The sequence below is a fragment of the Peromyscus californicus genome, unplaced genomic scaffold, assembly GCF_007827085.1.
Source record: "Peromyscus californicus insignis strain IS unplaced genomic scaffold, ASM782708v3 Scaffold_5__1_contigs__length_169319896, whole genome shotgun sequence".
NCBI lineage: Eukaryota > Metazoa > Chordata > Mammalia > Rodentia > Cricetidae > Peromyscus > Peromyscus californicus.
Genome location: NW_026294573.1, coordinates 7,777,646 through 7,791,698, shown reverse-complemented (window position 1 = coordinate 7,791,698; position 14,053 = coordinate 7,777,646). Strand labels below are relative to the sequence as shown.

At 48.7% G+C, this 14,053-nt stretch overlaps 1 protein-coding gene across 5 annotated transcripts in view; it reads left to right on the top strand.

Moving 5' to 3' along the window:
- Positions 1–9,382, top strand: part of Vps13d (vacuolar protein sorting 13 homolog D) — a 240,380-nt gene extending 230,998 nt beyond the window's left edge. For all 5 annotated transcript variants that reach the window (XM_052718547.1, XM_052718546.1, XM_052718545.1 and 2 more), the window contains 2 exons: positions 5,050–5,290; positions 6,723–9,382. In XM_052718547.1, coding sequence (XP_052574507.1) covers positions 5,050–5,290; positions 6,723–6,854 — 373 coding nt within the window. In that variant the 3' untranslated portion in view covers positions 6,855–9,382. The remainder of the gene's footprint in view (positions 1–5,049; positions 5,291–6,722) is intronic.
- Positions 9,383–14,053: the final 4,671 nt, after the last annotated feature.

The window sequence follows — 14,053 nt, the reverse complement described above, 5'->3', positions numbered from 1 at the left end:
TGGGTTCCATCCCCAGAACTGCATAAACCAAAAGTAGTGGCATTTGCACTTGGGAGGTGGAGGCAGGAGGATCACAAGTTCTAAGTCATCCTCAGCCATCTTGCATAGTCAGTTGAGCTATAGGCATCCCTGACTCAAAAAGGGGAGTAGGTTAAGTAAAATTATAGATCCTTGTGTGCTATATTTTAAATTATTTGCTAGACTACCTCTATTCTATCCAAACCATCCCTGGTCCTTTGCTACAAGATTCATTTGTAATAGAATTTCATAAGACTGGAAAACAAGAGGGGAAAACTGTATAGTCTGGTCACCATGGGATTGCTGCCCATGTGGTGCACACACTGGAAACAGGCCAGGGAGCTGAGATCTGGAGTCAGGGTGAAATCAATTTCATGAAATGCTTGAAGTTCACATGATCTAGGCACAGTTACTGGCTGAATGAATTTTGACTTTGAAGATGAAAACCCTGTGTCTCCACCCAAGCTGAGGGTGGAACCTGGCCAGTGGGTGGTGAGGGAGACATGTGACCTGAGTCTTTCTGGGCATACAGGAGAGGTCAGCAGGGTCTCTGGCAGACGTGGCTCAGCGAGTTCTCTCTTAGCAGCCTGTCCTCAGGGCAGTGCGAGTGGTCCAGACATCTGTCTGCAGGAAGGGGTTTCTCAGGAAAAGCTCGGGTGCCGATTTCTGCCCCTGACTTTTATCCTACATTTGTAATTAAAAACAGGTTTAAGGACCTCATTATTTGCATATTCCCCTCAGAGTTAACCCGTTAAAAGGGTCTTTAATACCTTGCTCTACTGTTCTAACTAAATGTTTCCACATTTTTTTCCAGTTAGACTCACTGTTTTACTTCTGGAAAATATTGTGTAATTACTTCCTGATGGAGTGAAAACCCTGCAAAGTCCCCAGTACCACAGCAGCCTCAACTTTGATCTCCCACATCAAGTTGCATTTAGTTTTGTGGGTTTTTTCCATTTAATTAAACAGTATTGAACAGATTTTCACTGACATCCCATTTAAGTCTGCTCAGGCCTCACAGCAGGTTCATCAGAGGTTCGTCCGTTACTTCTCAGTCCTAGCCTAGAACCTGGAGGAAGATGGTGTTAAAATAACACTCTGTATGATTAGCTTCTCCAAGCAATGTCTAGTTTGAGGCCAGCAGTCATGTTTTAGTTGTCTTTTCGTTGTTTGTTTTTTGTGAAATACCTACTTCTAGTATTTCATCAAGGTTGCCCATTCAGATTGCGATTCTCACCTTTTCACGAAGCCCAGGAGCTGCCACATCAGCAGGACGGCCCTTGGGGCCTTTCGTCGTTCAGACAGAAAGTAATGTTTAGGAGACTTTTTTTTTTTTAAAATACAGAAAAGTATATAAAAAAGAAAGCAAGATGGGCTTGTAAACCTCAGGTTTTTCTCCTTGGGTACTTGTCCCCTAGAGGCAAGAGAGGGGGGACTTTTGAAGAAGAGGATCCTGCCCAAAGTAGCATGCTAAAATGCCACCTTTCTCCTATGATGAAAGCAGCTCATTTACATGGCTAGCAGAATCAAACAGAGTTCAGAAAACAAATACTAGTGAAACCCTCTTTGTGAGCTCTCTCTTCTCTCTCTTCTTCTCTCTCTTCCCTCCCCTCTCCTCCCTCCTTTCTTTGCTGGGAATGGATCCCAGGGCCTTACATGGCTAGATGGGTACTGTATCTCTCATCCACAGCCCTAGCTCCAGCTTCCACTTTCCAAGCCAGGAACTAATCTGTCAAGAGTGTTTGACACCCAAAGACTGGTTCCCCAGCTGCCCAGATAAAAGTTCTGAGGGGAGCACAGCCACAGCCACCTGGCATCCCACACCCAATGTTGCACATATGTTTAGATTCCTCCAGACCCCCTAGTGTCCTCTCACTGCCATTGTCTGAATCCTTGACCAGTCATTAAGTCTCACTGTGTGCCAGGCCAAATATGAACTCCGTGGTGTTCCTCAGCAAGTCAGGTAGACCTGTGTGGGAGGAGAGGGATGAAACAAAGGGATAAATGAGATATTCTCTACTATTTCACTTGCTACCCACTGCCTGTCACATAGGGTCTCTGTCCTAAAAGAAGTCTGAGCCGTGTGTCATGGGGCCTCTAATGGTTAGTTTTCCTGAGAGGACCTCTCTGCCTCTGAGTCAACAGATCAGGGGACAGATGGAATGTCCCTTCTCTGTCATCTATGAGGCTTTTTTTTTTTCCAGAGCTGAGGACCGAACCCAGGGCCTTGCGCTTGTTAGGCAAGTGCTCTATCACTGAGCTAAATCCCCAACCTCAACCTGTGAGGCTTTCCACCAGCCCACCTGTGGACCAGCGGCAGTGAGAGTGGCTGGAGGTGGAGAGTGGAAAGTCAAGTACAGGTGTCGGAGTATGGTGTCCAGCTGCGGCCTCCTGCTCTGTTGGCAGAGCATGTAGAGAGCTGGCCTGCAGGTGTGCAGACACAGAGAAAAGGGGGAAGCTCTACTTTGTCCCCCTTCTCCTCCCCAGTCGACTCCTCACAGTGAGTGACAAGTTCGGGATCAGATCAGTGGGTGAAGGTGCTGCTCGGGAGCCATTTGAATGAAGCTTTGATGTGGCTTCCAGATTTTGGGGGGCGGGAATCAAGCAGAATGACAGCAGTGCTATTGATGGGACCCCAGACCTTGACCTTGAGTAATGGGTTGCAGGGGAAGCCTCAGCGAAGATGGGGAGACAGCCATTGCCCAGCTCTCTTTCTCCTCTCAACCCTGCCCTTGGTTCTTAACTGCTTTTGGTTTGAAGGCCTTAGAACAGTGAATGCGGCTGGCAGCAGCAGCCCCAGGCCTGAGCAGGGCTCCTGGGCCCAGAGTGCAGATGTGGCAATTAGGGCTGCTGTGCTGCCCATCATGGATCCCTTCGGGCTTGTGTTAACTGAAGGAGCTGGTAGGCAGCACCATCTCCTCGGAGATGAAGGAACTGAGCTACCAAATGCAAGCCACCTAGCCAGAGGGAGGGCTGGGCCTCCTTGCCTGCCTAGGCCAGCTTTCCTTCACCATGCAGTTGGTCTGCCGTTTAGGAGTCACCATTCCTCCTTAGGTTTCCTAGCCTGTAAGAGGACTCGATGCCATGGCATCCTCCTAGAAGGGAGGTTGGGAAGTGTGCTCAGGACCAGCCTCTGCTCCCTTGGGTGTAAATGTATCTTTCTGGAGGTCACCAAGTCCTCTGAAGGGCCTTAGTGAAGGATGGCGCACTAATGGGAGGCTAGAGAGCCGGTCTCTGCTAGATGCTGTAATGTGTGTGCCTGCTATCACCTTGCCTCCTGGCCACCTATGGAGTCTCCTCAGAGCATCAGAGACAGCCTTCGTGGCTGAACTACTCGTTCACCTGTGCCCTAGAACAAAGTTGTTTTGTGTGTTTACCTCATTTTCCAACCAGTTCCAGCTGGCCCCGTGATATCCTCTCTTCTTTCTGTCTTTCTGGCTCCCCATGTGCTCCCTTGCTCCCTTCTCCTCACTCAGCAACGCGGCCCCTGACTCTCAGAGTGTGGGACGTGAGGGGGCTGTGCTAGGCCGGCTGAGCACCAAGGGCCGCTGGGCGCTTCTAATTTTGGCAGTGAGACTTTACAAGTCTACATTCTCAGCATTGCCAACCAGTTAAATGAGAACAGCAAACCCCAGTTTTTGTCATGGGAGCCATCATTAAAATGAGGACTAGAACAAGGTGGATACTTTGCAAGTCCTCACGGGTGACTGACTCGGTGGTGGGTACTCAGGAAGTCATGTGGGTATACAGTGGACCACACCCAGGCTTAGAGCACCACTGAGAGCCAGGATGCTCAGCCAGGAAGCAGAACGAATCCTCTGGCAGTGCTTTGGCAGGCCAAGGTGTTGAAATGTCAGCAATCAAGGGCCAGGGCATTTGGGGAAGCTTCTAGAGTAAGGATGGTGACTCAGGCTGGGGGAGCGGGAAGGGGAGTGAAGTGCGGTCTAGAGATCTCCTCCTGCACAGAGCCACGCTTGGGTCTGACAGGAAAGCCCCTGGTTACCAGCAAGCAGGCCTTCTACTGCCCTCTCTGAGGTTTTCGTGCCTTGTGATGCTGGACCAAGGCTACCCTGGACCTGGGTCCGTGGCAGTACCAGGTGGAGCCTTGGCTCTGAGCAAACATAATTTAAAACCCTGAGGTTCACAGCCGGCCTGTTGTCAGTCAGCTCTTAGTATGCTTGCCATCACCCAGTGTGTCTTTGCTGTCCCTGATGCCCAGGCACACTGTGAAAGGCCAGCATAAGATCCAGGCGGCCCCCAAGCTGGGAAGGCTGTCACTGTGGCTTCCAGGGTGACAGCTGAGCAGAGATGTGACCTGCATATATTTCCATATCAGCCTGTGGGCTCTGCTGAAAGTGCTTAGGGCCCAGTCTTTTCTTTCTCTTTTTCAAAGCTAAGCTGTTTCTTAGTGGCCTGGGATCTCTTAGAAGTCATGACTACAGTTCTGAGAGGGAATTGGTATCTCCAGCCCCATGTCCCTGGCCATACCGGATGGGGGCCAGGTGACCTGTCGTCAGTGCTGTCAGAGGGAAGAAGTCAATGCAGGTGTGCACATCTGGCAAACCTGTCCCTCACCGTCTTCTAGCCCTACTGTTGCCTCTCATGGCCTAGCTGCTCTGTGTTACGGGTCCTGTCAGCAAAGCACCGCTTCCATTTTCTCTAACTCATAAGCTATCCAAAAGCTCCCTGGCCACCCCACAAAGCCCATTTCAGAACAGGAATTTGTTTCTGTTTTTGAAACGCTTGGCTGACATCTCTTGTTCATGAGCACCCTACAGCTGGGAGTGTGCCGTGAATGCAGGTCTCACAGCAGCTCCTGGGGCCAAGTCCTTCCTAATACAAATTAGCAAATGAGGCCCAGAGTAATGCAGCCACGCACATGCACAATTGTAGTAACTGGGAAGCCTGGGTAAGCCTTGGCTCCAGACCCCAGAGACCTCAGCAGGCCTTTGCCCCTTTGAGCATCAAGGGATGGCCTGGCCCCAACATGGAGCAGCTCAGCATCACATGTTCTTCTCTCTCCCCTCACAGCTTCATAGCCGTGGAGAACATCGATAGCTACTGTGTGCTCATCTCCTCCAAAGCCGTGTACTTCCTGAAGAGTGGGGACTACATAGACCGAGAGGCCATTTTCCTCGAGGTCAAATATGACGACCTCTACCACTGCCTTGTCTCCAAAGACCATGGGAAGGTGTATGTGCAGGTGACCAAGAAGGCTGCAAACTCCAGCAGTGGCGTGTCCATCCCAGGCCCGTCCCACCAGAAGCCAATGGTGAGTACAGCTGCTCCTTGCCACTCACGTGGACAAGTCCTGCTCTGTCCCCCGCTTTACCCTGAGGACTCCAGTGGGAGGGTCTGCGCTGCACTCAGTGTTCTGCCCCCGCTCTGCTGGAAGCCCCGGGTGTGCTCTCTTGCATTTGTGCCTCCGTTACCCATCAACACAGCTGGTACCATGTTTCATAGAGTTTTGTGTCCCTGAAACATGGTACTAAGTGCTGATTGATGCCTCGAGTCCAGGAGGGTGACAGAGCACACACTCTATTATTCTTCTGGTATCAGGAAACCACAATCTTTTGATCTATGCAGAGAAGTGATGTGAAGCACATTCAAAAGGAATGTGTAAAGAAAAATGATAGCTATCTCTGCAGGGTGGGAGGGTTGTGTCAGAACTTCTAGATGGAGATGCCCGTGTCTTCCAGTCTGCGCTTCCCACTCTCCCCTCAGCTGTTAGAGAAGAAGTCGAGGCAGGTGATTCCTTCAGGCCACCTAGCTGACTCTGGCCCAAGCTGGGGCTCAGACCCAGGTGACCCACCTGATCCCCACGCTGGTGTCTAGACTGAAGAGGGCCAGTGAGCCCACAACAGAGCCGGTGTGAGGAAGCAACCACAGTACCAGGTGTTGGTCCTGCTACATCTCCAAAGCTGCACCCTTCAGAGTGGCTGTGTGCATCTCTGGTCTTTCTATAGACCGGAAAAGCCATCTTGCTGGATCTCTCCTCCGAATCTTCAACTTTCCCCGTTCTCTCAGCAGTGACCTGGACTAGGTTTGAACTTGTCAGGCCCCTTGGATCATTGGCTTAAATTAGAGCTGGTTGCCGGGCGGTGGTGGCGCACGCCTTTAATCCCAGCACTCGGGAGGCAGAGCCAGGCGGATCTCTGTGAGTTCGAGGCCAGCCTGGGCTACCAAGTGAGTCCCAGGAAAGGCGCAAAGCTACACAGAGAAACCCTGTCTCGAAAAACCAAAAAAAAAAAAAAATTAGAGCTGGTTGATTGAAAGTTACGCCCCAGAGTTTCCCACCAATTGTGCCTAGCCACCACTGTCTCCCTCTTTCAAGGCAGGCTAGCAGTGAAGCATGCTGGACAAGAAAGATTTCAGGCACTTGCTCGCTGCTGATTTGTTTTTCTGTGCTGGCCACCACCAGGCTTTGGACATGAATAAGGGGCTCCCTCCATTGTCCCTGCCTTACCTCTGACTGGAATCTCATCAGTTAGGGTCACAAATGCCGGTGGTAATAGTCTTAGTAACCAGAGGCATAAAGTGAAAGGTTGGATCCGAGTGAGGCAGGCACAGGCTCCTGGGACTCAGTCTTGGATGCTCAAATGGGAGCTGCTATGTAACTGGTGTGGCTATATCCTGCCCATGCCCTCTAATTGTGCTTGGCTGCCCCGCTCAGGGCAGTGTGCTCATCCTTGTCTCCTCCCTAGGTGCATGTGAAATCGGAGGTCCTTGCTGTCAAGTTATCCCAAGAAATAAACTATGCAAAGAGCCTCTACTATGAACAGCAACTTATGTTAAGACTCAGTGAGAACCAAGAGCAGTTGGAGCTGGATTCTTGAGGACATCCAACTGCTGGAGAGGGATGCTCCAGACAGAACCCAACCAGGAGGACCGACACCCAGACTCATGTTACTGAAAGCCAGAAGAGGGTTTAGGGGGAGATATCAAGGAACAAGGGAAAAGAAATTCTCACAGGGAAAAATGTAAACAGAAACCATATTAGTTTGTGGGGCAGGGAGTTACTTTAGATTATGGGGAAATAATTTTTAAAAGTATTGATTGAATAACGTTAAAAATGTATTAAGATGGATCTAATTTTTAGAATGCTCTGTATTTTGTTAACATGTATATATGTACAACTGTGTGTTTGTAAATATATAGATGCTTCCGAGCAGGGCTGTGCTGTGTGTGAAGGTTTGTTACCTGTACAGTAATGTAAAGTTGGACTGGATCTTCTGTCCCACTAATTCTACGTGATTCCTGCAGGGGAGTCCCTGTGGAAAGATGTTTGGAAGTTGAAGGGTACATTGTGTGAGTTGCAAATGCAGTCAGTGTTCAGAGGTGAGCCTTCAATCACTTAGACGGGAGCAGAAGCAGAGTCACCATGGAAAGGACTAGAGACTGGCATGACGCCCATCTTTGTTCTCACCCATGTTACAGGCAGTGTTTCAGTTTCTCAGGCAATTCTCTAATTTCTGTCTACTGGCTTTCTCCAAGCACTCCACCCAACTGGGAGGTCAAATGGTCAGTTGCTGAGTGTGTGCCCACACATAGCAACCATGCAGGTTTTCCTCGTGCAGTTTGTGATTAGAGAAGTTTGAAGCATTGGTGGGTTCTCTTGACATAAGTTTAAAAGAAGAATCCCACTGCCCACTGTGTTCTTTTTAATAAAACCACATGCTGATTTCACAGCACCATGGCCTCTTGGGAACAGGATGAGGAGGGAGAGAGTTCCAAAAAAGGGTGTGAACTGTGAGTACTGAAAGGGTATGCATGGGAGCTTGGCACTAAGTCTTGGCCAAAGCCTGTCTTGTCCTTGGTTCTAACCTGAAGCCTGGTAGGGGGCTAGGGGCTTCCTGGGTCTTACTTTTGGTCTTTCCCTTTTCCAGAAGAAGTAAGCAAATAGGAGATGGAGGAGGGTGGCCCTCACCCCACACTAGAATCAAACCTAATGGTTTTGGTGGGAGTTTTGTTTTATTTGTTTGTTTTTTAATAAAGCTAACCAATTTCTACAATCTTGTCACACTTATAGCTGAGATCCAGGTGACCCAGTGGGTATGTGGAAGGTTTTGGCATTTATCATTCTAATCCTTCCAAGACACAAATACAGCTGATCTGTCCCTTCACCTCAATCAATGCCTCTGTGTGGGTGTGTGCATGTGTGTGTGTCCACCATGGCACATAAGCATCGATAGGTAAGGACAGTCCTAAAGGAGTGCTTTAGCTACATAGTGTTTTCAAGGCTCTGTCTTCTTGAACTCCAAATTTGCCATCTTCCCTGAACGGGACTTGACTTTGGTGGTTGGGTCTTTGGTTGGCAATTTGTTGCTCCCTGGGGAGGACAGGATGGTGTCAGTGCTTTTGCTGGAGCCTCACAGCTGAGGGGGTGTAGCTCCTCACAGCCTTGCTCACCAGCCTGGACCCCCACACCCACACAAGTCCAGCCGGTGGTCTTGTTATCAGTAAGTAACTCACTGCCTGAGATCTTGGTCTCTTACAGAGGAGGCTTCAGAAGCTTTGCAAATGTGTGTCCCCTGCCACTTGCTGGGACAGTTACTTCAAACATCCTAATCATTTGAAGGAACTAGTGTTGCTAGGGGAAATCCGCCCTGCCTTGGGCCCCTTAAACTGGGTTTCTCAGTCTGCAGCTGGTGCTTCAGGAGGACCCAGGGAGAATCAGACACCTCCCTCTGGCTCCTTTCTAATTTAATCAGCTCTTTAAATAACTGTCCATCTATGATGGCACACCTTCTCCCTCTGATATTTGGCCTTAGAAGGAGCAGGTATTAAAATGCCGTTTGGAGACCAGAGAGGGTGGGTCTGCAGGGTGAAGCAGTTCCCAGTTCTCCTGGCTTCCCAGGACAGAGTGCAAAGCTCCAGAAGAAACAGGTCTTGCCTCAGTTCCTGTTTCCTCTTAAGTTGGTACTTAGGCTGTGGCATTAGAGACTTTGTTGGGACAATTTCATACGGCCTCAAATACAGCTCTTCTGGGAGAAGTTAGCAGACAAAGGGAAGTTGGGGAAGGAGTTGTCAGAAGCCACCCCAGTTCCTCGATCCTATCAGAAAGCCAGCAGGAGAGCATCCCTGCCCCAGGCCTATATGGAAGAGGCTGAGAGGTAGACTCTTATGCCAGCCCCCCAACTGTTTGGTGGATACTCATCCCACCTCTGTTCAAAAGGGTCCAGGGCCACTTTGTGTTCAAGTGTCATTTGTGCCTCAAAATAAATGAATAAAAAGCACCATAGCTGCTGAGTGAATGGAAAATACAGTACCTGGTTCTTCACTATGTAAACACAGACTGCGACCAACCTGCATACCCCAGAGTTGGCACTGTTCTCCTGTGAAATAAAATGCGTTGTTGACTTCCCATGCTTGTTTGTTTCCTTCCTTCCTCCTCCTCCTCCTCCTCCTCCTCCTCCTCCTCCTCCTCCTCCTCCTCCTCCTCCTCCTCCTCCCTGTGTTGCCAGAATTCTAGAGTCCTCACCACTGACAGCCCTCAAACATAGTACAGCAGTCAGGTGCAGCCGCTGGTAGACTCACACCTGGAGTGAGCAGCTAGAAGGGGCCCCGCCCTCCAGTGGCTGTGTGCTGGAGGTTGCTCACTACCACCGCAGGGCTGTTGGGCTGAGCGTGCAGGGTAGAGGTCATCATTTAGAGTTCAGGCAGGTGAAGAGGCAGCCGAGCAGGCCCATTCAGAGACAGGTGTTGACTCATGAGGTTGTGGATCCACATAGGGTTCAGGATTGTGCTAGCAAATGGATCTGATAAACCAGGAGGACCACATTCATGGTCCAGAATCAGGAGCAGTGGAGACGTTGCTCAGAGCACTTTTGGTGGGGTGCTGGGGCCAAAAGCTGGCTAAGAGGGGGGAATGGAAGGAGAGAGACTAGAGACACCTCATAATGACACCTCTAGAGTATTTGACCATGAGTAGAAGGTGGCCAATACCTGATGCCTCAAGAGGAAAGGGTGGCTAGGTACAATGGCTCACACCTGTATTCCCAGTTAGTGTCTCTGGAGCCCAGGCATTTCTAGACCCACAATGTAGCAAGGAAAAAAAAAAATAGGGAAGGGTGGTCTGATCCCCTGGGTAGACATTTGACTGCTTCTGTGTTCTAGGCACATGAGCTGATTGTGACAGGGCAGGAGATGATGGAGATGCAGAAAGATGTGCAATCACCCCCATAGGGCAGTAGACAGTGTGCAGGACAGGCTTATGGTTTACCATCAGGATCAGGGCTGGAACTTAGGGGTCACTTTATGCATATAGATGCCAGAAGACAGCTTTCTAGCATTGGTTCTTCCCTCCCACCATGTGGGTATTGAGGATTGAACTCGGGTCATCAGGCTTGGCTGCAAGTGCCTTTATATGCTGAGCCATCTTGCCAGCTCCCCTTTTATTCTTTAAACTTAAAACAGTGTGTGACTAGGTTTCCTGATACAGACCACCCTTAATTCCGGGAGTGAAGCTCACTTCTGCAGTGTGTGTTACCTGCTGTTCTGATATGTCCCGTTCCCTTTTGCTACTGTTTCGAGTCTTTGTATCTTTAAAGTAGAAAATATCTATGGTTTTCTTAAATGGATCAGAGAGCTCTCCACATTCTTCTGCCTTGTGCTTCTTAAATTACAGTAGGGTTTCCTGCTCTGGTGTTTGAAGGCTTCGGGAGGGTGTGTCCTTTGCACGAGTTCCTTTAATCACTGTCTGCCCATGGGGGTAGTTCAGATTTTCCACTTCTTAGGTCAGCTTTGGTGACATTTAAATTTTAAAAACATGATTTAGTTCTCTTAAGCCTTTTGGTTATCAGACAGTTATGTGGAATCTCTTTAAATTATTTTAATGCCTTCTGTGTTTTATCATTCCAAATCCTGCAGATTTCCACCACTTGGTTTTAAGTCCATTGTTCTTTTTTAATAACTGCTTTGAGATGTCTTCTTTGCGGCTTTGTTTTTATTACTCTATCATTTATTTATTTTTTATTTATTTTATGTGCTTTTGGTGTTTTGCCTGCGTGTATGTCTGTGTGAGGGGGTCAAATCGCCTGTAACTAGAATTACAGACAGTTGTGAGCTGCCGTGTGGGTGCTGGGAATTGAACCAGGGTCCTCTGAAAGGGCAACAAGAGCTCTTAAGCATTGAGCCCTCTCTCCAGCCCTCTGTTTTTATTACTCTTGATTCATCCATCTTTAGTGTTTTATTTCTCTATCTGCCTTGTTTTGATTTATGTTACTCTTTCTTGCTTTCTAAGATAAGTTCATCCGTTGGTATCCATGGAAACTGCATCTAAGAGAAGCATCCCTGTCCCATGGATTCCATTCCAACTCCTCAAATGCTCCCTGATGGTACATGTATTTGCACATTGAGGTGGTTAAAGCTCCATGTCAGCTTTGAATGGATTTGGAATCACCTAGAAGACAGACATACTTCTCTGCATGTCTGTGAGGGCGTTTACAGTTTAGCTGAGGAGGGAAGATGTACCATGAGTGCAGCTAGCACCAGCCCATGGGCTGGAACCCCAGAGTGAAAAAGGGAAAAGAGAGGAAGTCCGCTGAGCACCAGCATTCATCTTCCTCTGTTTTCTGGTTGTGGATCCAGTGGGACCAGCTGCCTCCTGATCCTGCCGCCATGCCTCCCCCCACCATGATGGACTGAACCTTAGCTGTGATATGAACAAAGTCTTCTTAAGTTACCTTCGTGTCGGATATTTTGTTCCATCAATGAGAAAAGTCACTGCCACAGAAAATTCATCCTAGCAGCAGGCAGCTGCTGTGATGACCCTCTCCATGTGGTTCTTAGGGATTTAGAACTGGTTTGTGGGAGGGATGTGCAAGAGTTTAGAGCTTGGGGCCAGAGAAGTCCTAAGATTCTGTAAGCAGAACTTAATGGAACATCCTGGTAGAAGTCCAGAAGACCAGAGTGCCAAGAGAAATGTGGTCAGTGGAGGCCCAGTTCATGAGGTTTCAGAGTGGAGCAAGGGCTCTATTGGGAACTGGACTAGAGGCCATTCATGTCACATTCTGGTTAAGGGTCTGACTAGTACATTCTGCCCATGTCCTGAGAATTTGAGTGAGGCTGAAGACAGGCAGAGTGGATTAATTTGTTTCTCCGAGGAAATCGCAAGGCAGCTAGCATCCAAGCTGTGGCGTAGTTGCTGCTGCTGCTCTTGTCTGGGTTTCTGATGGCAGAGAACAGACAGTGGTACAGAAAGATATAAAAGGAAATTCAGTTTTGTGATAAGGAAGTGTCTTAGTTACTGTTCTGTTGCTTGAAGGGACACCATGACCAAGGCAACTTATAAAGAAAAGCATTTAATCGGAGACTTACAGTTCGGAGGGTGAGTCCATGACCGTCACGGCAGGAAGCATGGCAGCTGGCAGGCATGGTGCTGGAGAAGTCGTTGAGAGCTCACATCTTGTCTGCATGCCCAAGGCAGAGAGAAAAGGAGACTGGGCCTGGTGTGGGCTTTTTAAATCTCAAAGCCTACCCAAGTGGCACACCTCCTCTAACAAGGCCACACCTCCTAATCCTTCCCAAAACTAGGGACCAAGCATTCAAATATATAAACCTACAGGGGCTCTTTGCATTCAAACCACCACAGGATGCATGAGTAAATCAAAGTTGCTGACAAGTGTAGCCAGAAGGTTTCTCCAGTACTGCCCGGCCGCATCATCCCTCAGACGCTTATAAAATAATCATTCAGAGGCTCAATATAAATTACCAATTGCATGGCCTATGGCAGGCTTCTTGCTAGCTAGCTCTTATAACTTAAATTAACCGATAACTATTATCTGTGTATAGCCACGTGTACCGTGGTTTTACCTGTGTGCCATTACATACTGCTCCCTGGATGGTGGGATGGCGTCTCTCCCCTGCCTCTCCTTTCTTCTTCCTGTCTCTCTCCTGGATTTCCTGCCTGCCTCTAAGCTGCCTTGCCATAGGCCAAACAGCTTTATTTATTAACCAATCAGAGCAACACACATTTACAGCATACAGAAAGACATCCCACAGCAGACAAGGTACAGAGAAAATGGCTGTGATTGTCATAGGAGTGAGTTCACGTGAGGGGGGACCTTGCACTTTATAGTGCAACACCAGGAAAAGTGCCTCACTGAAGACTCCAACTTGTCAGAATCACAAATTCATTTGAAAGGAGAAAGACTGAATGGAGAATGTCACTGCGGAACTTTCCTGATGCAAAATGGGTCAAGTTTTTCCCCAAGCTCAGCCACCAAGGTGTACAAAGGCCCTACAGCCATGGGGGCAGAGGGCCATCTAATAGCTTGAGCTCACAGCAGAACCTGATAGCATCACCCACAGTGCTACTTTTATAGGCATGCAAAAGTGCATGCATTACAGGGTTGTGAAGGCTTGCACCAATGTTCCAGAAAGCCACTGAGGCCAGGGAGTATGTCACAGAGTTGGAGTCCCTGCAATAAGCCTGTGAAACACCACTGTGTGACTCTGGGAAGGTAAAGCCTAAACTGTAATGGAGACGCCAGGATGGTGGAGATGCCAGGCCAAGGAAAGGAATAAGGTTACCCAAGGCTGTTCAAGTCCAGCTGATATCAACAGGAGCCCCAAATGCAGGCCATGAGGCTGGAGGGCTTGGTGTTTGCCTGGCTGACTTCTGGTCTTGCTTTGGTCCAGTCTCTCTCGCTGTGCCCCCTCCCCCATTTATGGAATAGAAATGTTAACTGGTCACCATTGTACATTGGGGTAAGTAAAACCTTGTAACTTATTTCCTAGGGCTGACAGCTAAGAGTTCCTGAGCTCTAGGAGAAATCCTGCAGTAACACTTTTGATGATTGAGAAACTGTTAATATTTTATGATCTTTGAGAGATGGACCAAGTGCATTTTGCATTATGAGATTGACATGAGACTTTTGAACCCAGAAGTGGAATGCTGTGGTTAACAGTGACGTGTTTGGGGCATCAAACCGACAAGGAGTGAACTTGTGATGGTGGAGCTTCAGTGTTAACTTGTCTGGCTTTGGAATCACTTGGGAGACGCCTCTGCCCGTGTCTGTGAGGAGTTTCCAAG